The sequence below is a fragment of the Monodon monoceros genome, unplaced genomic scaffold (assembly GCF_005190385.1).
Source record: "Monodon monoceros isolate NGI ecotype Baffin Bay Population unplaced genomic scaffold, NGI_Narwhal_1 Super_Scaffold_6, whole genome shotgun sequence".
NCBI classification, from domain to species: Eukaryota; Metazoa; Chordata; class Mammalia; order Artiodactyla; family Monodontidae; genus Monodon; species Monodon monoceros.
This window is the reverse complement of record NW_021703783.1, coordinates 7,744,546-7,772,351: the sequence shown is the minus strand read 5'-3', so window position 1 is coordinate 7,772,351 and position 27,806 is coordinate 7,744,546. Positions and strand designations below refer to the sequence as shown.

Sequence of the window (27,806 nt, the reverse complement as noted above, 5' to 3'; positions counted from 1 at the left end):
GACCTAGAGAACAATGGTGTAAAGGTTATACTTCCTAACCATTTTGTTATTCGTTTTTGCAATTTGAGCACAGCTCAGAGCTCTGCTGAAAAGACGAAATGATTATCATTCATTTCATCACCACCACTTCCCGCCCAGCCTCCCATTCATTTTCAGGCTCTCATCAGTTTTGACTAGGATTTTTAAATACATGCTCCTGGCTGGAAGCAAGACCTGCCTTCTTCACACTTCAGCTAAGACCTCAGACATTTTCGTCAGTGTCTTTCTAAAACACTGACCACATGGATCTCTCCTGCTAAAAAACTTTCACGGCTGTCTTCAAGCGCAGTGTCTGCATTATTTAGTGCCAGGCTCAACAATGTGATACTTTTCTCCTTCAGATTATGCTCTCCTTTCTTTTTAGAATATATAATGCATACTAAACTAATGTATACTAAAGGGAAGAAACTAATAGAAAGTGAACAATTAAAAAATAAGCAGGGCTTCCCTGGTGGCGCAGTGGTTGAGAGTCCGCCTGCTGATGCAGGGGACACGGGTTCGTGCCCCGGTCCGGGAAGATCCCACATGCCGTGGAGCGGCTGGGCCCGTGAGCCATGGCTGCTGAGCCTGTGCGTCTGGAGCCTGTGCGTTCGGAGCCTGTGCTCCGCAACGGGAGAGGCCACAACAGTGAGAGGCCCGCGTACTGCAAAAAAAAAAAAAAAGAGGAAGGAGAAGGGAGAGTTATCTCATTTATACCCATATCTATAAATATACATTTTAACTTGATGGCTTCCAAACTCATATCCTCCTGTCCAGACCCCAGAGTCCCAAACTGGCAAAACCCAATCATCTCTGGGCCATTCCCAGTGGCTTATTTTACAGACACTGCAAAGTATCAAGATCCGATATGGAATTTCTTTTCCTTTTTTACAGATTGAGGCTTTCCTCATTCCATCTCAAGGAAAATGATTTTTCTCATTGGCACACCTGAACCTTCCTTGCTGCTTTCATGTATTAGACATCATTTCAGATTAACTTGGTTTATATTTTGCCACAAAATGCCTTTCCCCCCATTTTGGAAATCCCTGAATTTAATTTCCCCCTAAATCAGGTCTCTGCTAGTCTTTGCCATCCTCGTAAACAGCTACACCTTCCGCACATGGCCTCGGGTCATTGATCTAGGAATCATTTTCCCTTGCTACGTTTCCCTACCCAATCCGTCAGCAAGTCCTGATGACACCGTTCCCAATGTCTCTTTCAGACTGCAGCACTACTCAGGGATGTAGGCTTTGGGGAGAAATCAGTTAGCGTCACTGAACCGACGGTTAAAGTTTGAAGGATGGGTATGAGGAAAGTTAAAAGGAGTTAAAACTGAGACCAATGGTGAAAGGGACTGAGCTGATGAACAGACGTCTTCGTCTGAGTAGATAAAGATCAGCTCGGTGCTTTGTGACCCCCTAGAGGGGAGGGATGGGGAGGGTGGGAGGGATGGGGAGGGTGGGAGGGAGGGAGACGCAAGAGGGAAGAGATATGGGAACATATGTATATGTATAACTGATTCACTTTGTTATAAAGCAGAAACTAACACACCACTGTAAAGCGATTATACTCCAATAAAGATGTTAAAAAAAAAAAAAAAGGAAGTGAAACCAAGTGGCTGTTGATTGCTCGTGATGTAATGCTGAGCTGACTCTCTGTGGCTGAGGAGCGGGCAAGGGGGAGGGGAAAGTGGGGCGGAGAGATCTCTTTAGAATAAGATCCTTACAGGCAGGATTTCTTTCAAGATCTTATTATACCCGAGGACGTTTTAACTTCTTTAAGACTGTAGTATTTTGAAAAATGAAAGGGCCTAGAATATTTCATGGGATATGTAATAATGAAGAGATTCATTTGGCAGTGGCAAAACAAGGCCCCCTCGTGTGCTATTAACAAATTCATGCATTAACGATTTCCAGAGGCAATGTCTTAAGTGGCTCAGAATAAATTCAGATCACCAGCAGGTTATACTCGCTTAGAACATTTTCCCTCCTGGCTGAGTGAGCACCCCAAGAAATTATTTAATGAGGTGGTGCATTAATCTGCCATCTCCGGGTCTGTATTGCTCCCCGAGAAATGGACCTAATTGCCTAATAAAATTTTCTCAAATATTTCTTACCTCTACACAGGATATATCAAGAGGAATCACATGTCTTCAGCTGTTTACCTCAATCAACAAATATTTATTGATGAAATAAAGCTACATCAGGTGTGACTTGGCAATAACATAACAGGCTGGCTGGCAAAAGGACAAATCAGAACATAATTTTCAGTAGAGTCATAGCAGGCCAATGAAAATTAGTTGTCAAGAGTAAGAGTAGGGTTTTCCTGGTGGCGCAGTGGTTGAGAGTCCGCCTGCCGATGCAGGGGCCATGGGTTCGTGCCCTGGTCCGGGAAGATCCCACATGCCACGGAGTGGCTGGGCCCGTGAGCCATGGCCGCTGAGCCTGCGCGTCCGGAGCCTGTGCTCCGCAACGGGAGAGGCCACAATAGTGAGAGGCCCACGTACCGGAAAAAAAAAAAAAAGAGTAACTAATACATGTGTATAATAATTTACAAATCTTGTCATCTACATATAGCTTATTTGATCTTCACAACAATCCTTGGAAGTGTTATATCTCCTAATTTATGGATGAGAAAACTGTGCCTGAGAGTTCAATGACTTTTCTAAGGTCACTGGCAAGCAGTATTTCCCCAAATACACTTCACTTCCTAAATTTTCCAATAACAGTACATTTTGGAGGTAGTATGTTATGTGGACAGCTTAGCACTATGATCGTGCCCTGGGAAGTTTCCCACCCAGTTAGTGCTCCAAAAACCAGAGGTGCGCAGACGGGCTCCCACAGGAGAATGCATTTCTACCATGGCTCCACTAGGTGGCAGTGAAGACCACCACTAGAAGCAAGTGTTTGTCACTACTGTAGAGACATTTGGTCAAAGCAGGAAAGAGGAAAGAAGCAGAGTGGCACTATTCTTTCAGAGTTAGAAAAGCGTGCGTGTGTATATGCTTGCGTGCCTCCGTGTGTGCGCGTATGTTTGCAGGGCAGAGGAACTAAAAAATGAATAGAACTGTTACTGCGTTCTATGCAGTTTCCCCTACTGCTGGTGGGTAGAAACAGAGTGAAAGAAAGACCTTGATATTTGGCACTTCAGTACTCGGCTGTGTCCTCTAAACCCAGGCCTGCAATCCCACCCCTGGATTCTGGATGTCCAGTGAGGCATTACGTGACGTACAAAATTATCATTGTCATTTAGCGTAAAAGTGAGTGCTTTCTTCAGAGGAAGCATGTGTGAATTCAGTGCATGAATGTCTCTGGCTGTGCCTGCAGGCTGGTCTTTCTCCACAAGTGTACATAATCTGTTCGCTGGTAGAGAAACCAGCAACTTGCAGCGTCCTATGGGGAAAGGAACTCAATAGCTGAAGGAATCCAAGAAACCTTTGATGCTTTCCTGTTCAGTAGTAATCAGCATTGCTACAGGTTAATTGCAAATTGTGGCCACTGGATAAAGAAGAGTTCTCGACTAGAGCATGCCATAGCAGAAAATATATGTGTCTGGGTTGGAATCCATCTTTGCCACGGAATGTTGTTTAGATGGCCATCCTAAGCCTTCTGAAAGTTAGGGGAAAAAAAAGGTTCCATTTGTCTGTGAATCTCTACCAGCTCTGGGGAAACCCCCAACCCATTGATCAAACCAGAGTTCCCATTAATTAGAACACAGTTCTACTGGAGGAGACTCCTTTGCCATTGGGGGCAGCTGCTTTTCTTCTGGCACTGGGGGTAGATCAGGTGCTTTCTGGCCACACCTGGAAACAGTGAAGCGAGTCATGTGAAGAGCTTCTTCATACCCTGGGAGGGTGTCCAGGGAGGACGGCAGCTGGCTCAGGGAGCTGGGGGAGTGAGCCACGGCCAGGATTCTTCGAGCCGCAGGGCCAAACACTGACTGCAGGGCTGGAGAGGAAAGAAGGACTAGAGCTCAAGTAAACGCGGCGTCCACAGAAATCAGAGACTTACGGCACACTCAATCCCCTTTCATTTTAAACAAGTGTCCAAATTCATCATCACTCTTGGCCACAGATATTAGGAAAACCCTGTGAAGTTGTTCAGAAACCAGCTTCACTCTTTGCTAGGAGGTCCTATCTTCTCTGGATTCCTCCGATTCTGAAGTGGGCTCCCATATCTCACAACCCTGTCCTTTTCCCTTTACGGATTTGGACCCCTTTATACCAACACACTTAAGTTGCAGACTCCTTAGAAATAGCTGTTTCTGCCTACTTATCTTTTCCCCAAAATGACAGTGAGAAAAGAAAAGCAGGATAGGTGAACAACGTGCTATAGTGTTCTCTCTTTTCAAAATAAATATCACAGGGTATAATCACAGGGTATAATTCATCACAGGGTATAAATATCACAAGGCCTGCTGTTCTGCCTTGTATTCACTCTCCAATTTTAGCAAAGAATATAATGCAAAGAAGAGAACAGAGGGAAATAAAGGAAGGTGTTTTATGATCATCCAGCGTTGGGTTTAATATCTAATGGTTTAAGACCTGGTGAATAAAGAAAGTACACACAACTCATTTCTCTAAAGATAAAAAAAAAATTAGTATAGATAATAGAAAGTGTACGTTTTCACAAAAATCTAAGACATTTTCGAAAAAGGGATATGTTCAGAGCTTCAAATGGCTTTATCAAAATAATTATTTATAAACTTGGGAATTCTTCCTGTAAGACATTTCCAATATTGTCTCCAACATTCCATTTCTTTCTTCACTCCATTATCTGACCAAAAACTGAAAGTACAGCATCCATGGGAGACCAGGTCACTGCACCATCAGGCTTTGGGAAATTAAAGCTGCCCTAAGTTTTAGAATCTTTAACGCTATTTGATGAATGTTTTTACACCGTTGCACTGTCCTAAGCGATCGTTGAAACCTGGGTTCACTTCCCACGTCCTACGTCAGTGTACTCACAAGTGATGGTGCTCTGGAGAGTGTTGTCCTGGTCAAAAGCGATGACCGTCACTTCATAGGGTGGCCGGCCCTCGTCTTCCCCATTTTGCTGGTGACCCAGACAACAGCGGAAGCACATAGAAGTGAGGCCACACAGGAGAAGCAGCGCCCCAATGACCACCAGCAACCTGTAAGGACCCCACCGAGCAGTGAGAGCTCTGTGGTCTGACGTTTTTCCCAACTTTGGCATAATCAGTCTTCAGTGTCTCCATTTTGATTTTTGTTTGAGTATTTTATAGAACGACTATCAGATTTTAATTCCCAGGTTTTCTCTTCGCGTACATGCTTCCTTATTTTGCCAGCAAGACTAAGTCAGTTCACTAGAGCAATTCATGACAGATTTAAATGTGGTTTGGAGGGGCTACTTTTTACTGAAGTAATCTCCTCTCTGTGGCTTTCTCTAGAGCTGACCCTGAGAAAGTACACAATAATCCGTCGATGTTGGCCCAGGAGATGGTATTGAAATAGGAAATCCTGGTATATTGTCACACAGGTTAGTGATGGGGTAAAGAAGCTTTACTCCATGAGATGCTAGGAAATAGGCTGGATGTCTCAGTTTCTTTTCTGCTGTCAATATATTTAAAAACTAAAATAAATAAATAAAAGTAATACCCCTGAGAAAAACTCCCTTTTAAACATCTTTCTGGGTAATATAGCTGAAACTTACCATATATACCAGAGATGTACCCAATCTGTGGTCAGGCAACTATGGAGAAAGAATAAAGGTTTGTTTGCAATAAAAATATAGTCAATGCCTGTTATAATTCCAGAATCAGAAATACAAGTCACAATGTATGATACCTTGTTATAATGAAAGCATCACAGGTTATATTAACTTTGATGTAACCAGCTGAATCTATTATGAAATGGGATGCCTTCAGTAGTGATTTATACTATAGATGGCATTGTGTAAGTCATTATGAGACAGACTAAACTAGTGATCATGAAAATAATGTTAATAGAACCTGTAACCATGACCATCGTAAACAGTTTTGATGACAATTACCAAGAAAGAACTTTCAATGCAAGTTTACAAAGAGTGGAAATAAATGTGCAAGTTAAGGTTTGTATATATTTGAGGTCAATAAAATTTAAACATAAAGAAAATTTCAGTTATAAGCGTGATAGTTTGTAATTTATGTTTTGCAAGTTGTTGCAAAAAGGGCCACCGTATAAACAACAAGGTCCTACTATATAGCTCAGGGAACTATACACAATATCCTGTAATTATCCATAATGGAAAAGAATATGAAAAAGAATATACATATATATATTTGAATCACTTTGCTATACATCAGAAACTAGCACAACATCACAACACTGTAAATCAACTATACTTCAAGAAAAAAATAAAAAGCAGAAAAAATAAAAAAGGGCCACCATAAAACCATAAAAACTCCCACCGTAAAAAGGGCTTTAAATTTTCACATCCAGGATCAAGACAGATAAGCATACCCATTGAGGCCAAACAAGGAGGGGGAAGAAAATGTAGAAACCAACTTCCTCATGACAAAAGCTAATTAAATGTTCTGAATGAACTAGGGCAATTATCAAGTTTCTCTATAGAATGAAGAAAATATGGATTGCAAGGGAGAAGGAGTGTGGGATAAGCTGGGGAGTGTGAAGGGGAGGGGAAGGAAAACATTTGTTTGTCACTGAAGATGAATACATTTACTACTTCATGATCTAGTGATCTGTTGAAATCCACTTCTATATCCTCTCTGTTTGCACAGTTGTAGATCATACAGTTTTCTTTTTCACTGAACAGTGTCTCTAGGTGTTCTCACATTCCCCGTTTGTTCAAAGCCCCTTCCAGTTCTACAATGTTACAATTCTGATTCTATTAAAAATAACCCTCCTATGGTGGTAGGTGTCTAAAACCGCAGAGAGCTCGTGGCAAGTTACCAAGGCCATCACCATTTCCTTTGGGTTTAACAGACTTGGCTGTAGGGAAACTCTTCCTGTGGCTCAATATGTGTTTTCCTTCAGCCTAAGTAAGTCTCTTCATTCAAATTGTCCTTGCTTTCTTAAATAGTTTACCTCCAAGAGGAATGAATCTCTTCCCTTTTTATCTTTGTGTCCTCTGTGTCTACATAGGACCTAATTGTGACAGGTTTAGATTGAGGGATAACTACCTCAAACTGATAGCTGAATGAAGTCTGCAATAAATATTAACATGCCCTGAAAAATAGGAAACGCTTTGCAGATTTGAAATGGTGGTGCTACGCTGGCAATCCCCCAAGTATATCTTCGTGTCAGTAGTGAATCCTGTCTGTCTCGGTGACTCACTGAGAGGCTTGGGAAAGAAAATCTTTTGCAAATCACTGTGACTCTATAAACTGAGGTTAAGTCTGCTGTTTTGACAGGAAGATCGGCTTTGGAAAAACGCCACCAGCAGTGTTATCTTGAGTACCTAGGGTGACGCGAACACCTGTTTTTGGATGACCTGTCTTTGAGATTCGTGGGTTGATGCCATTTAAGTAGAAATAAGGGAAATCAGAGATATCTAATGACATTTTGACCCTGTTTTGGGTGTTGATGTTTTTGTCTGTCTCGCTTTCTTCCCAGTGTGGACTCTCAGATACTTACTGTTCAGGATTGACACAGTTCTCCTCACATCTTGCCCAAGGAAGCTGTAGGAAGGGAAACAATCTCAGACAGGGAAATGGCCTCATCTGCTGTGCTCAGCCGCCTACGAGTCATCCCTCACGACTGCGCTGTCAGGTCAGCTGGTGACAGCAGGGCAAATACAAGGACAAGGTCATGGGGTCAGTCATGTTTAGGACTGTTTTCAGCTCTCCTATACCTGACCTTTATTAAATTCACAGTGGGAAAACCTGGAAGAGCAAATACCTAATCTGTTTTGGTTTTGGTTTTTTGGTGGTGGGTGAGCATCACCGCCTCTGTGAATGAGAGGCAGCATTTATACCAATTTGTTTGTCCTAGAAATTTCCTGATCTGTCTCTCAGGATACAGTTCTTGTTCTCCTAATTCTCTATCAGTTAGAAATGGAATTCAACCCCACCGCTCTTCTTTATTCCCTCCGTACATCAATAACTCACCGTACAAGAGAAGAAGGGGGGAAAGGGAGGGGAAAAACTTATTGACTGAATAGCTACTCTATGCCAACCAGATTGCTAAGAATTTTTAACATTTCATCACAATAGCCATGCTGGTGGGTACATTATTTTGAAACGTTAAGAGACTAAGGCATAGAGGTTTGAGTAACATGACCAACTGCATACACCTATTGAATTGGCCAGAATTCAGATCAGACTCTCTCATGTATACGTGTGGAATGAATCACTAGAACCAGGGACAAGTCTGCTCTAACAGCTGTTGACATTGCTGTCAGGTCCCTTCTACTCCCAAAAAAGGAATGTCCCACTCCTTCTTTTACCTTATATTTCAGTTGACTTTCTCCTTCAAAAACCTCTCTAGGTAAACTTCTGTTCTAGAAACTGTCTCTCTCTTCTAATAACTTGGATGACTTGATATTTCAGGAAATCAACAACAAAGGCCACAAAGTTACTCTAAAAAGAGGCAAGAATTTGTACTTATTGGGAGTTTGAGGGGAGGGTGGAGGCAGGCAGGGGACACACCTGCATATGACATTGGGTGAAAAGGATTTGTAAAAGAACAAACAGCTGGTCTCTGTAGAAGGCATTTGAGAAACTCCTGGTTTTGTTTTAATTTAAAATAATTGGCCACTAAGGATGACAAAGTATGTGTTTCCTCAACCCACCCCTGGTACTTCGCTTTGTCTTCTTGACTAAAGTTTAAAAAAAGCCTAAAGTGCTCAGCCGATAAAATGCCTCTTTTCAGGCCTGTTGCAAAAAGAGAAGAAACGAGAAAAGAAAGGAAGGGAACGACAAGGAGGAGAAGAAGCAGTAAAAAGAAAATACAAGAAAAAGCAAGAAAAGGCTATGGTTTCAGACATTCCGTTAACTGGTATATAGGAAGTAAAGTAGCACCCTCCCTGTTAGGAGCTGTTCAGGAATCTGAAACTGGCCCATTTCTTCATTTGCTTTTCTTCTTAATAGATTTCATAACTGTGTAAACTTCCCCTTGAAAGTGATCCAGAATTCCTCAGTCCAATGACTCTTTCTCAGCTAATGAGTTACTCAGAATCTTCTGCTTCTTAGTGGGGAGAAATAAAAAGTGCAAAGTATTTTAAAAGAGTTTTCTTTCTCAACTTATCTCTGATCCAGAGGTACCTAAACTGCTAGAGTAGTATTAGGGCTGATATGGGAAACACTATTTAGGGGAATTATGTACTTGGTTTTAATAATTTACTTGGATTTTTTTTTTTTTCTTTTTTTTGGCCATGCCACGCAGCTTGTGGGACCTTAGTTCTCTGCCCAGGGATCGAACCCGTGCCCCCTGCAGTGGAAGTGTGGAGTCCTAACGACTGGACCACCAGGGAATTCCCAGTAACTTACTTGGGTTTTTGAGGGATAGGTGAGATGTTAAACTTAGAAGAGATGTTAAAAGAGAGAAATATACACGAGACACTTCTAAATTGCCATCGCTCTCCTACTAGTATATATGTCCCTCTTTTCACTGATGTCATTAGTCACATATGCACTATATGTAATCCTATAATACTAAGGGAACATTCCAGTTATTCTTTTCCCTACCATCCCTTTGGTTCTATATATGTCTTCCCCCCTCATTCATTTCTCTCCAGGTTCTTCTGAGAGTTGATTTATCTGAGAAACAGAGGTCTTATGCCTACGTTTTCACGACTCACCTGGATGAAATATACCAGGGCAGAAGCCATCAGGGCTCGGGATTGCACTCTCATCGGGCTGGACTCCTACTTCTCCAGATCACGCACTGGGCGTCTGTTGCCTCCTTTCCATGCTCTGTGCCATGTCTGACTTCTTGACCTAGAGGACCTAAGGAGAGAAACTCTTCTCAGCAATAAATTGGTTTTTCCTCCTCTCTCTTTCTCTTCTCTTACTCCCTCGGGCTGTTATTTTCTGTGGTTTTTCTCTCCCCTTTCATCCTAGCTTCTTTCTCTATTTCTATTCCTGGTTTTAAGGTCTCCACGTTTGCTTCCCTGTGTCTTCTCTTCTTCCATTCTACTCTTAGCCCTTTCTAGATGTCTTTAAATTTCTCACACTGCCTCCAAAAAGAAGACGTTCAGGAAGGACACATCAGTCCTGTGAATTAGATATTTTTCTAGGCAGTGCTGAGAAACTGGACTTGAAGGAGGATCAAAGGCACGTTGAGGGTGACCACATAAGTTCTCTTCTCCATCAGAAAAGGAGTAATATTCTTGGTCCTTCACCCAAGCACTCCAGGGTGACGGTTGCCAGTTGAAAGTCACCCTGCCAATCTCCATTCACTCCCCTCTCCGTGTGATTAGCCCGCCTCTCTTGCTCTCCCCTTCAGTATGCAGGCCTCGCCTTCACTATGTTGATAATCAACTCTCCTGGTTCTGGGTCATTTATTCCTAGACACTGGAGTAGGGCTGAGAGGTTGCCAAATGAACTGGAAAGCTATAGCATCTTTGGAGAAAGCAGGTGGGGAGATTAGAATTTCTGGGTGCTGTCCATGAAATAACCCTCCACCCTGGCTTCAATTCCCATTGAAATAGTTAAAGAGACATTTTTAAAACAAGATTCAAGATCTATATATCTCTCTCACTCTCTGTCTTTCTCATATAATGTAAAGTCAGAGCAAAAATAAGCACACACGGAAAGAACATAGAAAATTTGTAAAGACGCACCTCTATAGGAACAAATGAATTCTGTATAAATGATGTATGCTTAAGCCAGTAATCTTTTAAGTAATACAAAGTATTAAAATTTTTTTAAATACAAAGTCTTTCATAAGAAAATTGGACATTTGTTTACAGGGATCTATCTTATAAACATTGGGAAAAAAACAACTTTCAGATGCTAACTCTGAAAATCTGATTTTACTGAGTTGTTGAGGGGAGACCCTTGGGCGGGGTTGATTCTAAAAGCCCTCCCACCGCATAACAATGTGATACGAGAATGGAGAATATAAACTTAATTTTATTTCTTAGCTAAGGAAATCAAATAGTGAGAGAAAAATCTGGTATGATACTGGTGATTCAAAATCATTCATTTCCAAAAATAAATGAACACTACATTATATTTGTAAATGTAAGAGTACTTTCCAAATTTTAGCAGAAAACTTGGCCAGGTAGGAGGTATTTTACAGGGTAAGAGAGCAGAATTCTAACCTAGACCCTCCACTAAATTATTATATAATTTCTTCAGTTCTCAGTGTTCCCATTCATTAAATAGGAGTGGAATGCCCACTGGACCTGCCCTAGATGTTGCTTTATGTTGCATCATGAAGGCATTTTGATTGGAATATTTCTAGTCAGAGTGTCATGTACATGTTCATATAGCATCATTAACCTTGCCCTTCTCTTTCTCTTGTCAGACAGGCAGTAGGGCATCATGGCTAAGAATCCAGCTTGGTTGTCTGGGATTAAAAACAGTACTTACTTGGTCACTTATTAGGTGTGGGATCTTAGGCAAGTTATTACATCTCTCTGTTGGCTTAGTTCCATCCTATATAAAATGGATAAAATAATGTTACTTCATACACTTATAGAGATTAACTATGTTAATGTGTATGAAATACATATCCTAGTCCTGATATAACAAGTATTTTGTAAGTGTTAACTAAGATTGCCTTGATTTCCACTCAAGTTTAATAGTAACTTTTCCCTTCAATATGCTGGTAACTGATGTCCTCCTGCGTTTCATGTGTATTGTTACCATGACCTTGTTTTAGCTGTCCTAGCATTCCCGTTCTTGAGTATTTCCCCTTGCTATCCTGGCCCTCTCTTCTCCCAGTCATGCCAGCCTTCACCTGCATGAACAGGTTTGCCCATTAACATGACTTTTTTCCCCCAATTGCACTTTTTTGCCATGTGATTGCCATCATCTCTTTGCCCTCCAGCTTCTTAACAGGTTAGAACAAAATGGAATTCTGTTAATGACCTTCCTGTTACTTTTCTTTCTTAGAATTACTACTGCCCCTTGTCCTCCCCCCCACCCCTCCCTCCACTGGATTAATCCCAGGAGAAAGAGAACTTATTGTTTATCCTAATGGAAGTGATTATGCCTTGTGGCAGTTTTAACTCTGAGCTCAGTCCCTATCAAAACATCCATGTAGGGAACGATGGGACAGGAGAGAGGATTGGGGTGGGAAGACTGAAGAGGTCCACACTGGAAGGGCAGGTGCCTGAGGTCGAGGGGAATGAACTCATTACAACCCTACACAATCTTGTGGTTCCATTACGCTTGTGAATCATTAGCTTGTGCCCAGGTTGTTAAGAACATGGAGTGGAACCAATGGAGAGCACTGTACCAAAGCCTTTTCACCTATGCTTCAGGGAATTGTTATACAACAGTGATAACAAGTGGGGCGAAAGAATTTCTTACTTCTGGTTCCTTTGATTATTCTCCTTTTGACCTTGCCTAGGTCAGGTGACTCACTGCAGGTTCCCTTCCTCTCTGTGCTTCAATGAAATAGAGGCTAGGACTATTATTACTCTGAGGCACCAAGAGTGAGCTATGAAGAGCCGACAGTGGGTTGGACCACAGCCATGGCTTCAAAAATAGATAATATGGCAGGAGAAACCAGTTTTAACTTGCATCTACTGGAAGCTCCACTAGGAAGACATAAAATAATAGTGTCTCTACTTTATGAACCATGATTGCAGCCTAAGGTTTTTTTTGGCCATACCACACGACATGTGGGATTTAGCTCCCAGACTATGGATAGAATCTGTACCCCTGCAGTGGAAGCTCAGAATCTTAACGGTTGGACTGCCAGGGAAGTCCTAGATTTTTTTTTTTTCATTTTGTTTAAGCAGCCTAAGTATTGAGTGGGAACCTCAGAGGCACTGAAAGTCAGTGATAGGATTAGATTTAAGGAATTTTACAAAACAGGAGGATTAAGATTATCACAGTATTATTAACTTTATATACCATGTAACGCATTACCACAAATTACGTAAGCAGCAATGTAAAATGACGCACATTTTTATCTCACAGTATCTGCGGGTCAGAAGTGTGGGCACAGCTAATTTGGGTCCCTTGCTTAAGGTCTCACAAGGCTACCATCCAGGTGTCTGCTGGGTTGTATTCTCATCTAAAGGCTTAACTGGGGAAGGATTCATTCCTGGGCTTCCCTAGGCAGAATTCATTTCTCTGTGGCTGTAAGATTCATGTAAGCTGTTTCTTTAAATACAACCAGGGAGAGAGAGAGAGGGAGAGGGAGCGCACAGGGAGAGATCCATACTTTAGTGAGATAGGCACTACACCTTATGTAACCACATATATGTGATCACGTACATTACATCACCTCTACTGCACTCCAAGCCACAGATCCCGCCCACACTCAAGAGGAGATTACACAAGCAGGGATAATGAGAACCGCTTAAGGTCTGTCAGGTCTGTCCAGCTATCTGCCACGTAAAAATTGTAGAAATTATTCCCATGGATGTTTCAAAAACAGAAGAAACCCAAATGTCCCTCAGTGAATGAATGGATAAAGAAAATGTGGTATACCTATGCAGTGGTATATTATTCAGCCTTAAAAAGGAAGGAAATTCTGACACATACCACAACATGGATGAACCTTAAAGATATTATGCCAAGTGAAATAGGTCAGACACAAAAGGACAAATACCATATGCTTTCACTTGTATAAGGTCCCTGCTGTAGTCAAATTCACAGAGGCAGAAAGTAAGGTGGTGGTTTCCAGGATCTGGGAGGACAAAGGAATGGGGAGTTGTATTAGTCAGGGTTTTCCAGGGAAATGAAAACAATAGAATTTGTATATATAGAGAGAAAGGAATTTATTATAAGTAATTGACTCATTTAATTATGGAGGCCGGCAAGTCCAAATCTGTAGTGTGGGCTGGCAGACTCAAGACCTAGGAGAGCCAATGGTGCAGTTCCAGTCCAAAGGCTGTCTCCTGGAGAATTTTTTTCTTTTTTGGAGAAAGGGTAGTTTTTTGTTCTGTTCAGGCTTTCAACTGATTGGATGAAACCCACTCACATGAGAAATCTGCTTTACTCTACTGATTAAAATGGTAATCTCATCCAAAAACGCCCCTGCAGAAACACTCAGAAGAATGTTTGACCAAATATCTGGGCACGCTGTGACCCAGCCAAGTTGACACATAAAATCAACCGTCATAGGAGTTACTGTTTAATGGATACAGAGTTTCAGTTGGAGAAGATGAAAAACGTTCTGGAGATGGATAATGGTAAAAATTTTATGTTATGTAAGTTTTACCACAATAAAAAAAGAGAGGAATAGCTTAACACCTATAGGCTAGAATAGCAAAAGGCAAAATATGGCCATGTTGAGGGGCTAGAGCACCCAGAAGATGGTGACTGGTCCAGTTTTCACACTGTCCGTGTTGTGACACTTCTGCATGAGCTTCTGGTTGGAGGGACATCAAGAAAAGATTTGAGGGTGCCCCTGATGTGGGTATCCTCTACTGCATACCACATTTAAAGTCTACTATGAAGTGGATATGCTCTGCCTTGGTGATCTGAAAAGTCTCTCACTGAATCCTTTGAGAGAGATTCATACTGCGTTTATAATATCACTTAAAAGAAGATACCTATGTCTTTTTTTTTTTTGATACCTATGTCTTTTATGATCTGGTATAATTGAAAGAACAGTGAACTGAGTTCTTGTCTAGCATCAGGTAGAAAAGAGATATTCAGTAAACCACTTAAATTTGGGGGACTTTAGTTCCACTTTCTCAAAATAAAAGAATTGAGATAGAATTTTCTTAGATTTCTTTGTAGTTTAAAAATCCAGTTTATGCTGGTGATGTCTTCACAATTAAGAATCTCGTGTTAACTGTCAACTGTCTGTAGAATATTGGCACAATTAGTATGGTATGCTAGGGTGGTAGAAAAGAATGAGATTTCCTTAATAGAAGGGGATCTATCCTTACTTTTAAAGGGCTTATAATTTAGTTGGAGAAATGGAATAATATTAATGAAGTTGAAAATCAATACAGTGCATGTTAGAGGATATAAAATGAGGGGAGAAAAAGAAACTGACGATGACAATCCGACCTGTAGGTGTTAAGGTGAGAGGATGTTTTAAATATCCTGAAAATTTTTTTAAATTTAAAAAAAAAATTTTTAAAGGAAAAAAGAATTGTTTTTGAAGGAAGTATAGGACTTGTAGAGCTCACCACCAAGTCCTGGACTGCTTAGGGAGATTCCTGTGAGTGTTGACCCAAAGGACAATGGATGATTATGCTCTCCTGGGTATCCTGGGTGAAGTGTGGAGGTGAATATCAGAGATCTGGGCGATCTAGCTCAATCTTAGGCCTTCTGTAAGGAATGTATTTCTTTCTGGTCTTGTGTCTTTCCTTGGGTATTTTAACTACATACTCACATGCATCCTTCTGAGATACTTCTTCCTATAAAAAGCTATGAGGATGTGATGGGCTCACAAGAAATATGTGTCATGTCCATTTCCTCAACAAGGGTACCTATATGTCTCATCTTAATCCACTAGAATATTGATGGCATCTGAAATAGCGTCGCTGTGGGAAATGATTAAGTGTCCACTTCACTGTGGTATCATTTCAGTATTTATTAATCATCATTAAAATAATTTCCTGAGATCCTATTTATGTGAAAGTCCCCATGGCAATGCAGTTATGCATCTAATCTTGCTTCCTGGCACTCACAATCAAGGGAGGTGGTGTGGGGCTTGAGGGATAAAGGTAAGTAACATTGATTTGTTACAAGCTGATTGGACTAGGATATATTTGTGAGTTGCTGAGCCTCCTTTGTGATCTGTCTCATAGAGTAGCACTTTAAATGATCAACTATTTTCAGTTTGGCCTCAGATACCCTGCACAGAAAAGGGGAATAAAAAAAATTTAGGGAGGAGGAGAGAAATGGAATCCTAATTAGGCTTTCATTTTGGTGAAAAATTATTACTGGTGAAAACTACTCATTTTCCTAATAGTTTCCTAGACTTTGTTTATTTACATATTTTTCTCCAATCTTTTATGTATTCCCTTCTTTTTATTTTTCTCCTGGTATAGTTTAAAGCAAATACTAGCTATCATATCATTTTTGCCCATAAATACTTCAGAAGATATCTCTAATAGGTAAGGATTTTTTTTTTAAAAGCATGTATAACTGCAACAAGATTTTTTTTTCTGGTTATGAGGTTGTGAGGGAAAAATAGGTGAGAATTCTATCAGTGAATACATATAGTATCTTTACTGGGATCCCATAGAAGTCTTTGTGACTCAAGGCAAACATATAAAATGTATTCTTTGATGAGCAATTCCACTGTGTTGAGTATTACTACTGCTAATATTAATAACTACCATTTATTGATTTCTTATTATGTTTGAAGTACAAAGCTTAGCATTTTCACTCAATATCTCATTTGAACGCCTATAGCAGCATTATCAACATTATCAAGTGGACATTATAATGTCCTAATGTATAGCCAAAGACGTTCCCCAAGATTAGAGACCAAGGGAATAGCAAAGGAAAGATATGAAACAATCTCCACCTGGCTCCAAAATTCTCTCTGCTGCTATGTTATACTGCCACTGTACGAGACAGCACTCCTAACTAAGTTCTAAAATTACCTAGGTTATCATGGCTAGAGAGATAAGAGTCATAAGTGATTAATCCCCAAATTCCTAAGTCTATAGCTGATGAAAAAAAGTCAGAATTAAAAAGGAAAATGTGAGACGTATGAAAGACTCAGTATAGAGATAGTCTGCTACAGTGAAATAAGCAAATATGGGTATTGGCATCAAGTAATCTGGTCTAATGCACACTCTTTACTGTGAATTACCCTGTTAAATTTCAGTTTCCACATCTGAAGCGTGGGTACAAATTCCTCTCATCTAATGCTCATGGAAAATACAGTTTTCCCTTTCATAAATTACTTAGTGAAATATCCTGAAACCCTATCAGAATCACCACTTTCCCCTCCTGCAATAGACATAACCCAAGAATTTGCGCCAGCCAACTTCCCAGTATGAAGCAAAGCCTCTCCTTCCTCCTACCAAGTCCTCCTACTCAGGACTTCCTCCTGAGTCATTCTACTAGATATCAGTAGCTACTTAAACACTCCAGCAGAAGCTCACACATTTTTACTTTGTAGAAGCCCTTGGCGGCTTCACTCTCTCATTCTTGGAATAAATTTGGAAATGACTTTTGCTGACCTCAAGAGCCAGAGTATGAAGGGTCAACTGGATCAGAAGCCAAATGGAGAGAGAGACAAAGGTACTAGGGGTGGATAAATATGTACAGGGACAGAATTAGGTTAGAAATGTAAACTAACTGAATATAGGATTAGAAGACTACAACACCTGAATGTGGGGAAATATTAAAGAGTTAATAGCACTTACTTAAAGGAAAAACAAGTCAGATGTAATGGTGATAACGAAGATGATGTTGACGAATAAACTAACTTGGTATGAATGATGCTGTAGTAGAGGGTGATAACTAACTTTTATTGAACATTTGCTATAGGCTATGTTCTATGATATTCACTTTACATGCATTATTTCTCTAAATCTTCACAGCTTGAGGTTAGGACTAATCTTATCTCCCTTTTACAGAGGACTAACTAGGGATTGGGAGGATTAACTAAATTACCCAGTTTTATGTGGCTAGTAAGTGGTAGAGCTAGGATTGATCTATAAGACGGAATGAATATTGACCCGAGAGAAACGTTGATTGAAAGATTTACTGAGATATTTGCCTCCAAGGCTAGGATTGGGCAATTATTTGCAAGACACATAACTGTCTTCAACTTCTTTTCTGCCAACTTGCTATACACATTTCTGGGAGCTTAATAACTTTTGAATCAGAGAACAAACCATACTGCTTCCTGTCAAAATTTCTATTTTGTTTGGGTCATCTGTAGAGTCCATTAGGAGTGCTTCTGACACGTGAGAACTCTGTGAATATATTTGACCACTGATTGATTGGAATCATCATACATTCCGGCTGGAAGTTTTGTGATGTGACGTTCTAAGTCACATAGCTACTGACAATTGGATTAAAGACCTATGTTTGGATCTTAACATTTGTGTGATCTTAGGCAAGTCACTGAATGGTCAGTTTCCTTGTTCGCATATAGAGGATAACATTATCAGTGTCTTATTTGTTTATCTAACAAGGTGAGGAGTCCAAATCCATCACGTGAAATGTTTTCCCGCTGAACCAGTAATATCTGTGCTTTTTAAGTGGTGGACCTCATAATAAGATATTCGTACACCTGTGAGCTACATGATTTATTTATTTTTATAATAATGGTGAATTTTTCTCTTGTAACAAGAAGGCCACAGCTGGTGTGAGTATAGGACATGATGTTAATATGAATCAAGTGAATATTGAGATTTCATTCCTATTTTTCTTTGGTCAATAACCGCAGTTCCAAATAAAAATTGAATGGCACAAAATTATGTATTAGTTCTTTGAGGCTTTCTCAGTTGGTTAACTGACTAAAGGCTTATTTGCTCGATATCTGACATGCGTTTATGGTATGTTACTTATAACGTGTGTGTGCACATGCGTGTGTGCATGTGTTTGCACGTGTGTGTGTGCGCGTGCATGCGAGCGTGCATGTGTGCGTGCACACGTGAGCGTACATACACATGGTCCATATTAAAAACATCAGGCTCTCTACCCTGTGGAGGAAGTTAATCTAACCAAGCTGGGCTGAGAGTTTCTTGAAGACTCACTGTGGGGACAGCAGACAACGCATAAGCTTTAGATTCTAGATTTGGAGTCAAATATCTGGTATCGAATCCTGGCTCCTAGAGTTGCTAGCTGCATGACCATAGGTAAATTGCTTAAATGCTTTAACTGTACATAGTTCACATCTGTAAATGTGAATAATGAATTATTTGCAAAACCATTGGGAATACTAGAGGTAAGCAATGCAAAGCACCAGGTACAGACAGTATCCAAAGAATTGTTTGATCCCTTGCCTCCATCATTTTTGTCTTTCTGAATCTATCCTCTGTCACTTTAGGTCTTCGTTTTCTCTCCTCTCGGAGGTGGTACCCTGCTGCTATGGCTCTAGGGATCCTTTGTCTGGGATTACTGGTGACAGTTATATTGCTGATAATCCAATGTAAGTGCTGAAGCCGGGAAAAGATGGAGAACAAAAAATGAGAACTTATAAACATGGTTTATTTGTTGGTTTCATAACAGCTATAAACAGCCTTGATTTAGACACATTTTAGGCAAACTGTTTTAAGGGTGAGTGGGAAGATGAATGGGTACATTGTGCTCTTCCCTCAAATAGATTGAGGCACGGGATGAAGATTATGAATGGTAGGTTTTTGTTTGGTTTTGTTTTCATAACTTCATGGATAAAGCCTATTTAAACCCCAGAATAATGAGGAAGAAAATAATTTGAAGTTACTAACCCACAAGGTCACCCGAGGGACCCAAAAGTAAAAGAAACTTCATTTAGTTCATGCTGAGTTTTAATAGAGATGATTAAATACCAATTTAAAGTTAAGAACCCAGAAATACAGTCTTCATAAATAAAACATTTAAAACAAAACATTCTTCAAATTTATAATATGGCCATTTAGGAAAGAGGGGATGTTGAGAGGAAAAGAAATGAAAGGAAACATGAAAATGGCTAAGAAAGAAGGAAAATGGTGTTGATCATCCATCTAATACACCTGTGTATTTAGGTCATAGATCTGAGTTATTTATCTCTAGAATCCTAGGCTCTCTAGAGTCCTAGAATCCAGGTTACTAAGGCCTTTGAAGTGCTAATTTGTTTCTCGGTTGTTTAAGGTCTCAAACAACTTATGTTTTCAATCTATGAACACTTTCAATCTATAAAACTTTTCCTACTGATCTAGGAGAAGAGCCCTTGACTCAGAGATAGTCATTGGAAGGGTCTTCCTCTGAGGCTTGGACCACTCTGCAACAGGGTCAAATCTGGCTTTCAATCCAAGAGGTCTACTTTGTACTGAACCGTCAACCTTCTAGAACTGAGACATTGGACCCTTAACATTTGCTGCCTGCTTGATTTCACAACTTTCCTTTCATCTCCACCCTTCCTAAAAAAGCAAAACAAAAAAACCAAACCAAAAAATAAACTAAAACGGAAAAATATGTTTTCAGACTCTTGTGTTAGCAGCTTAAAAAAATTCCGTGAGAGGGTTTCTCAAAAACGGGGTGAGTGTCACAGTTTTTCACTAAAATCAGGAAATGTGGAAGGGTAGAGAAAGGGCAGAGGAATTAAGACACAACTAGAGTAAGTCATTAATGACAAGTGCTACTAATAGTCACTGAGTCCGGTTTGTGTCTGACTATCTTAGATCGTCTATATTTTATTTATGCCACTCGTATAAGACTTATTCTGTGATCCCTTTTAACTTGTGTGTAACTCTCAACAACGAGTAAAATCCCGTCTTATTTTTTTAAATCACAAGTATCTGTGACAGTTCCTCACATTTAAAAAATATTGCATGAGTATCAAGTAATTTCCAAATCTGTAATTCCTGAATAAATTTGGGTCATTGTGCAGCAGGTTGTTGTCAAAACAAATGGTTTGATTTAGTTCTTTGATTTCCTCGAAATCCTGTGGAGGAATTTTTACTGGGGTTGGAAATGGAGTCTTTATTCAGTTCTGATTTAGTATCCCAGGTGTCTGATCTAAAGCAACAGCAAGCAAACCGTACTCACCAGGAAGATATCCTGGAGGGACAGATTTCAGCCCAGCACCAGACAGAAAAATCTTCCCAGGAGTCACAAAGGGAACTCAAAGAAATGATAGAAACCCTTGCCCACAAGCTGGATGAAAAATCCAAGAAACTAATGGAACTTCATCACCAGAACCTGAATCTCCAAGAAGCTCTGAAAAAAGCAGCAAACTATTCAGGTATGAGGGAGGGAGGGGTGAAGAGAGACTTCTCTGTAAATCTTAACATTTTTTGGAAATATCTCTAGGCACAAAATTGGCATATTGATATATGTATCCTTTTTTGTTCATCGTGTTCTACACCAGAAGTCCTCTCTTTTTGTCATCCTCACCCTATCCCATGCCAAATTCTTGAGTTAATTTGATTCAATCAACCATACTTTTTGGTGGATTTAAGTTTTCCTGCCTCACAAGAGCTTCTCTTTCTTTATAACTTTCTGGTTTTGAGATTTTTCTGGAAGAAATCCCTCACCTTTACCCTTTGCACAGATTCTTCTCTCTTTCCATTCCAACGTATCTTAATCATTGATTTCTTTTCCTGAGGGGTCTCCTTTGTCCTGGGGAACCCCTTCCTCTTCATTAGCATTATTCTATGGGACTGTTTCTCATAAAGTGTACTACATCAATGTAAATTGAATCAATAGAGGTGAGCTGGCTTGTAAGTGTTGAGTAGATACTTCAAATTAGACAAAGTTATGAGAGACCCAGGAAGTCAATGTATATGAGAAGAACTGAGTTGATCTCAACTGACTAGGTGAACTCAGAATCTAGGAGGCAGATAGAAACATTTATAACATGGAGATAATAATGTGAACTCAATATTACAGAAGTGATCTGTACAGTTAGTACAGTTTTTCTACAACGTATAATTAAATCAGGTATGTGCTTTTAATCATGGGGAGAATTTGAAAGTGTGAAATAGAGTCACTTTCAGTGGTACATTGCTTTCTTGGCGTTAGTAATTAGCCGACACTAATAAAAAGAGATTTCTGCAGCTTCTTGCTTGTACAGCTCACCTTAATCTCAACCACGTAGTTTTGTTGAATAAAGTAACAGTTTATAGGTACCCGTCCATTTATTTTATAGAGGAAACCCAGGTAAGTTAAATGATAATAACGATAAGTAGTTTTGTATAAAGTTTTGCAGTTTATAAATCCCTTCAGTATGTACAGGGTTATTTAAATTTCCAAAATTAGCAAATGTTTATAGACAAGCTGATTTTTTAGCAAGTGTCAAACATATATTGAATCTCTTTAAGGAAAGAGCTGTTTAGGACATAAAACCATCTCAAAGAAGGCTTAAAGGAAGGAGGCTAATATATCAAGGACAGGAATGTTTATATAAGCTGACATAGCTACATACCAAAAATGGTTTATTTCACAGGTGGGGCTGTAAAATTAGTCTTGTTTTTATCAGTGGTATGGGAGTAAAGTTATGTCAGGATTGTTCAGACTCGTATCCCAGAGATGCCAAGTGTGGACAACTAATCAAAAATAAAAGGTGATATGTCTCTTGTAGCAGATACACCAAGTAACGTGTTTTCATTCCTTGGCAGTGTCAGATAAAAGCCAATTAGTAGAGATGTCAAATAAAGCACTGCTGTCCATCAAGCAGCTTTGAGAAGATTCTCAAAAACATTAATAATAAAATACTATGCAAAAAAATTATGTCAGTTTTCTCAAGTTTGAGACAAGTTTTATCTTTCTTACTAACCAGTCTGTGGTCCTCGGTATATGTATGAAGAGGGCAAGACGCTGAGAAATTGGCATATGTGACTTGCTTGAGGTCAGCCAGCTAGAAAGATACAGAGTCTTCAAAGTAACAGACTACATTTTAGAACCTGAATTAGTGGTGGTTCTCAACCCTTCGTGTACAAAATTATCACCTAAGTAGCTTGTTAAAAGTGGCAAGATCCAGATTTACCCCAAAACCCTGTATCAAAATATCTTGAGGGGGCATCAAGAAATATTTCCTCAGTTAATTCAAACTCAGGAGTTTGAGAGGTAGTGTAATATAGTGATGAAACACACAGATGCTAGCGTTAGACTGCTCATGTTCAAAGTCCCATTTTCTCTATCTTTCAAATGAAGAAAATTAACCTAACTCTTACATACTGTGGTTATGAGGATTAAATGAGCCAATACATAAAAATGACTGCCAACCATTTTTGGCACGTTGGTTAACACAGTGGTTATTGTGTTTGTTAAATAAAAAAATAATCATAATTAAAGGACATACAGGTGGTTTGAATGCCACATTTTAACGTTCATCTTTTTCACTTTTTCATGGCTTGGAAAACCTACCTAGACCTTTCTTTTAGTTCAGGAAAACCAATATACTCTTTCCTTTGACATAGTAAGACAGGACTAGGCAAATTAATAAATTAGGAAGCTTGCATTCTTTGCTTTCAATCCGGGCTTATGTATAGCCTTCCTCATTCACTTTCTTCTTTCATAGTTCAGTCCCTTCTACTTTGTCCTCTCTGATAAAGCCTATTCTTACAAAATTATCTGATGGTTTTATGCCACAATGAAAATTGAAATTAAAATGTTGCCTTGCTCAAGGATTTGAGGTTTGTTTTTTTTTTTTTTTTTTTGGTCACAGCGTAGAACAAAGGGCTTTGTTCCCCAGTAAAGAGGCTTTGTTCCCCAGTAAAGAGATTCCAAGTGTTAGTAACACACGGAAGGGATGATGATGAAGGGGAGAAGAAGGGGGAGGAGAAAGAGGATTTGGGGATCGTTTAAAATATCTGTAAAACACATATCTTGCCTATTGCCTCAGCCCTGAGTTGAGTTTTTTGGACTCTCTGGGAACTTTCTGCTGAAAACTTTCCCCTACTTTCTGAAATCTTATTTAAATTGAGATGCTCTCTTTGCACCAATATACTGTTCTCCCTAGAACAGTTCTGTCCAAAAGAAATACAGTGTGTGCCACATATGCAACATTAAATTTCCTAGTAATCACAGTAAACATGAAAAATAAACAGATGAAATTAATTTAAATGACATATTTAACCCAATATACTTGAAATATTATTTTGACACTAATCAGTATAAATATTATTAATGGGATATTTTATATTCTTTTTTTCATAGTACGTTTTCAAAATCAGGGGTATATTTTACACTTACAGAACATCATCTCAATGCAGACCAGCCGTAACTCAAGTACTCAAGAGCCACATAGGGCTACATGTCCAGAATCAGGAGGCACAGTATCTAAACCCAAATCCATCATTCAAAGACCTGAAGTTTTAAAATATATAAGCATATCTTTTTTAGTAGCAGAATAGCTATTACATATTCATCCCCCCAACTCTCACTTCCATGATTCCAAACATAATTTTTAAAAAATAGATCAGGTTCTAAAATTACATCCCAGCTCAAGCCTTGCTTTTTAACAGTCTTGCTTTTTAATTGAGTTTTCTAAAATCAGAATGCTTCATTTCTTTTTTCTCCAAAAAATGGAGCAATAAAGACTCTAGGCTATTTAGGTATTTGCAGAATCTGGGTATAATTCTAATTAAGAAGAGGCGGTAGCATGTGAGAGTCCTGAGAGGTGAATTGATTTAAGAATTGTAGAAATATTTTTACTCAGGCGTAACTCACTAATTAAGTATATTACATTTCCTAGGGCCTTGTCCCCAAGACTGGCTCTGGCATGAAGAAAACTGTTACCAATTTTCCTCTGGCCCATTTAATTGGGAAAAAAGCCGGGAGAATTGCTTGTCTTTGGATGCCCACATGCTGAAGATTAATAGCTCAGATGATCTGGTGAGTTTTTAATGGTTGTGTGTTGGGCTGGAATATTGGTTTACAGGGAAATAGATCAGGTTAAGGCCCTCCTTGAGAATCAGAATATGTACCTGTTTTCTAGCCTAGGCTGGCCACTTGTTACGTGCATGACCTTGGATGGACAGGTTATGAAGTATCTCTAGGCTCCAGTAGACATTTCTGTAAAGCCTTCAGGAGGATGTCTAAGAGCTCTTTGGGTTCTTTCGTTTTGTGAATCTAATTGAAAAAGTCCACATCGACTCTGTCATCAACTCAGAAACGTGACTTCCCACAGGAATTCATCCAGCAAGCAATCGCCCATTCCAGTTTCCCATTCTGGATGGGGTTGTCTCTGAAGAAACCCAACTACTCATGGCTCTGGGAGGATGGTTCTCCTTTGCTGCCCCACTTGTAAGTTTCCTATTCTTTGCTGAACCTACTAGTGAAGTTACTGCCACATTCCACGCAATGTCCTCTTCTTGCTGGAAAGAAGCTTGGGGAATTTCTGAATCTCTCTCCCCAGCTCTCTCACACAGGGACTTGCCCGTTTACCCATTCAGATCTTCTCTTACATTTTCCTTCTCACGTTTATTGCTGACTTGAAGCTTTAAGACAAGGCTAAGTGCCTGACACAAGGTGGCAGTAAATCTAAGTTTGTTTTTCTCCCTGCCTGCAGGTTTAGACTCCAGGGAGCTGCTTTCCAGATGTATTCTTCAGGCACCTGTGCATATATACAAAGGGGAGCTGTTTTTGCTGAAAACTGCATTTTAACTGCATTCAGTATATGTCAGAGGAAGGCGAACCTATTGAGAGTACAGTGAATGTGAAGGCTCTGGAAGAAAAGGAGGAGAAGACCTTTGAATTTTCTTCTGAAAATTAAGCTCTACTTCGTCACTTAGGTGCAAACCATAAAAGCCCTGAGGACTTCCTGTTACTAGCTAAAGTGCAGAACTCCTTAGCAGAGACTGGGGCCCAGCTGCTTGACACCTTGATAGCAAAAGTTTTAATTCTCTATGTATATTTTTTTTCACCTAGCTTGTTCCAAGCCCCCCTGCCAGTCTTCAGTGAAGTCCATTTTCCTGTTTCTAAGAACTTGTTGCCTAACTCAAGGTCACAAAAATTTTTCTGCTATGTTTTCTTCTAGACATTTTATAGTTTCAGATTTTACGTGGAAATCTTTAACTTTTGGGGGGATAATTTGTAAGTCACGTACGGATGTATAGAAGTTCTTTTTCTTTTCCTTTTTGCATGTGGATATTCAATTGCTTTTGCAACATTTGCTGAAAAGACTATTCTTTCTTCACTACATTGCCTTTGCACTTTTGTCAATAATTATGCATACATGTCTGGGTCTATTTCTGGACTCTATTCTGTTCCATCGATCTATTTGTGTATTCTTTGTGCATAACACCATTACGATATTTCGGATTCGGTAGTTTTATAATATATCTTGAAATCACATGGAGGTAGTTCTTCAATGTGGTTTTGGTTAATCTATGTCTTTGCATTTCCGTCTTAATTTTTGAATTGGCTTGTCAATTTCTAAAAAAACTTTTTGAAATTTTGAATGTGATTTCACTGAATCTATAGATAATTGGGGGAAATTGAATTCTTTAAAATACTGATTTGTTCAACTCATGGATCTTCTTTATGCGATGTTTTGTAATTTTCTCTGTATAGATGTTTCACATATTTTATTAGATCATCATCATGTATTTCACATTTTTATGCTACTGTAGACAGTACTGTTATCATTGTAGTTTTTATTTCCAATGTCCTTTGCTATTGTATAGAATTATAACAGTTTTTTATATTAACCTTATATCCTGAAACCTTGATAAGCTCACTTATTTCTTTTAGTAAGTTTGTGTGTGTGTTTGCGTGTGTGGTGTGTGTATGTATTTCATTGGATTTTCCTCATACATAATCATGTCATCTACAAATAAAAATATTTTTATTTTTTCCTTTCTGGATGATTTTTATTTCTTTTCCTTGCCTGATTTCATAGACTAGAACCTCCAGTACAATATTGAATAAAAACGGTGAGAGTGCAAATTCTTATTTTGTTCTTGATCTTGGGAATAAGTCAATGTTATACCATTAACTAAGGTGTTAAGTGTATATTTTTCATAGATGAATATTATCAGTTTGAGAAATTTTCTTTTTGTTCTTAGAATACTGAGAGGTTTTATCAGAAATGGGTATTGATTTGTCTAATACTTTTCCTATATCTGTTGAGATGATCATATAGTTTTTCTTTTCTCTTTTTAGTTTTTTAACATCATGAATTAAATAGTTATAGAAGTTTAAGCCAACTTTCGATTCTCAAGATGTATTATTTTAATATATCACTGGATTAGATCTGCTAAAATTTGGCTTAGGATTTTTGCAACTATGTTTATGAATGACATTTATATGTAATTTTCTTTTCATGTAACAGCTTTGTCTGGTTTAGGTTTCAGAGTAGTACTCCTTTATGCCAATTTTCTGGAAGATTTTGTGTAGAATTGGTATGATTTGTTCATTCAATATTTGAAGCAATTTGCCATTGAAGTCATCTGGGCATGGAGTTTTCTTTGTTTCACAAGATTTTTAATTATTTACTGTTAAAGGTTCAGTTTCTTTAATAGATGCAGTGCTATTCAAATGATTTATTCTTGAATGAGCTTTGGTGGTTGGTGTCTTTCAAGGAATTTGTCCATTTCATCTAAGTTGTTTGATTTTTTTGGCCTAACATTTTTCTTTACATTTTCTTATTACTTCAGTATCTCTAGAGTCTGTAGCGATGCTACTTCTCTTATTCCTGGCATTGTTAATCTATGCCTCCCCCCCTTTTTTTTTTTTTTTTGCGGTACGCGGGCCTCTCACTGTTGTGGCCTCTCCCGTTGCGGAGCACAGGCTCCGGACGCGCAGGCCCAGCGGCCATGGCCCACAGCCCAGCCGCTCCGCGGCACGTGGGATCCTTCCGGAATGGGGCACGAACCCGTGTCCCCTGCACCGGCAGGCGGACTCCCAACCACTGCGCCACCAGGGAAGCCCTATGCCTCCCCTTTTTTAAAAAAAATCAGTTTGGCTCTATAACGTTTGCTCTGAACTCTATTTGAATGAAATTAATACAGGCACTCCTTTCTTTCTCTGATTAATGTAAATATGATATATCTTTTCCCATTCTTTTACTTTTAACCTACTTTTTGTCTTTTTAGTTAGAGTGTGTTTCTTTTAGGTGACAAATAGTTGAGTGCTGCTGTTTTATATAATTT

At 39.2% G+C, this 27,806-nt stretch overlaps 2 protein-coding genes across 2 annotated transcripts; one reads left to right on the top strand and one right to left on the bottom strand.

Moving 5' to 3' along the window:
• Positions 1 to 2,231: 2,231 nt before the first annotated feature.
• On the bottom strand, positions 2,232 to 10,256 carry TMEM52B (transmembrane protein 52B). Its single transcript, XM_029206043.1, has 5 exons — positions 9,777 to 10,256; positions 7,613 to 7,656; positions 5,691 to 5,729; positions 4,985 to 5,151; positions 2,232 to 3,965 (listed from the first exon to the last, which is right to left on the bottom strand). The coding sequence occupies exons 1-5, from the start codon at positions 9,828 to 9,830 to the stop codon at positions 3,721 to 3,723; spliced, it is 549 nt and encodes a 182-aa protein (XP_029061876.1). The 5' UTR covers positions 9,831 to 10,256; the 3' UTR covers positions 2,232 to 3,720.
• Positions 10,257 to 17,209: 6,953 nt separating this feature from the next.
• LOC114885893 (oxidized low-density lipoprotein receptor 1-like) lies at positions 17,210 to 25,377 on the top strand. The gene is made up of 6 exons (XM_029206274.1): positions 17,210 to 17,319; positions 19,079 to 19,180; positions 20,711 to 20,953; positions 24,407 to 24,546; positions 24,842 to 24,957; positions 25,223 to 25,377. Exons 1-6 carry the CDS (start codon positions 17,244 to 17,246, stop codon positions 25,365 to 25,367), a joined length of 822 nt encoding a protein of 273 aa, XP_029062107.1. The 5' UTR covers positions 17,210 to 17,243; the 3' UTR covers positions 25,368 to 25,377.
• The last annotated feature ends 2,429 nt before the right edge of the window (positions 25,378 to 27,806 follow it).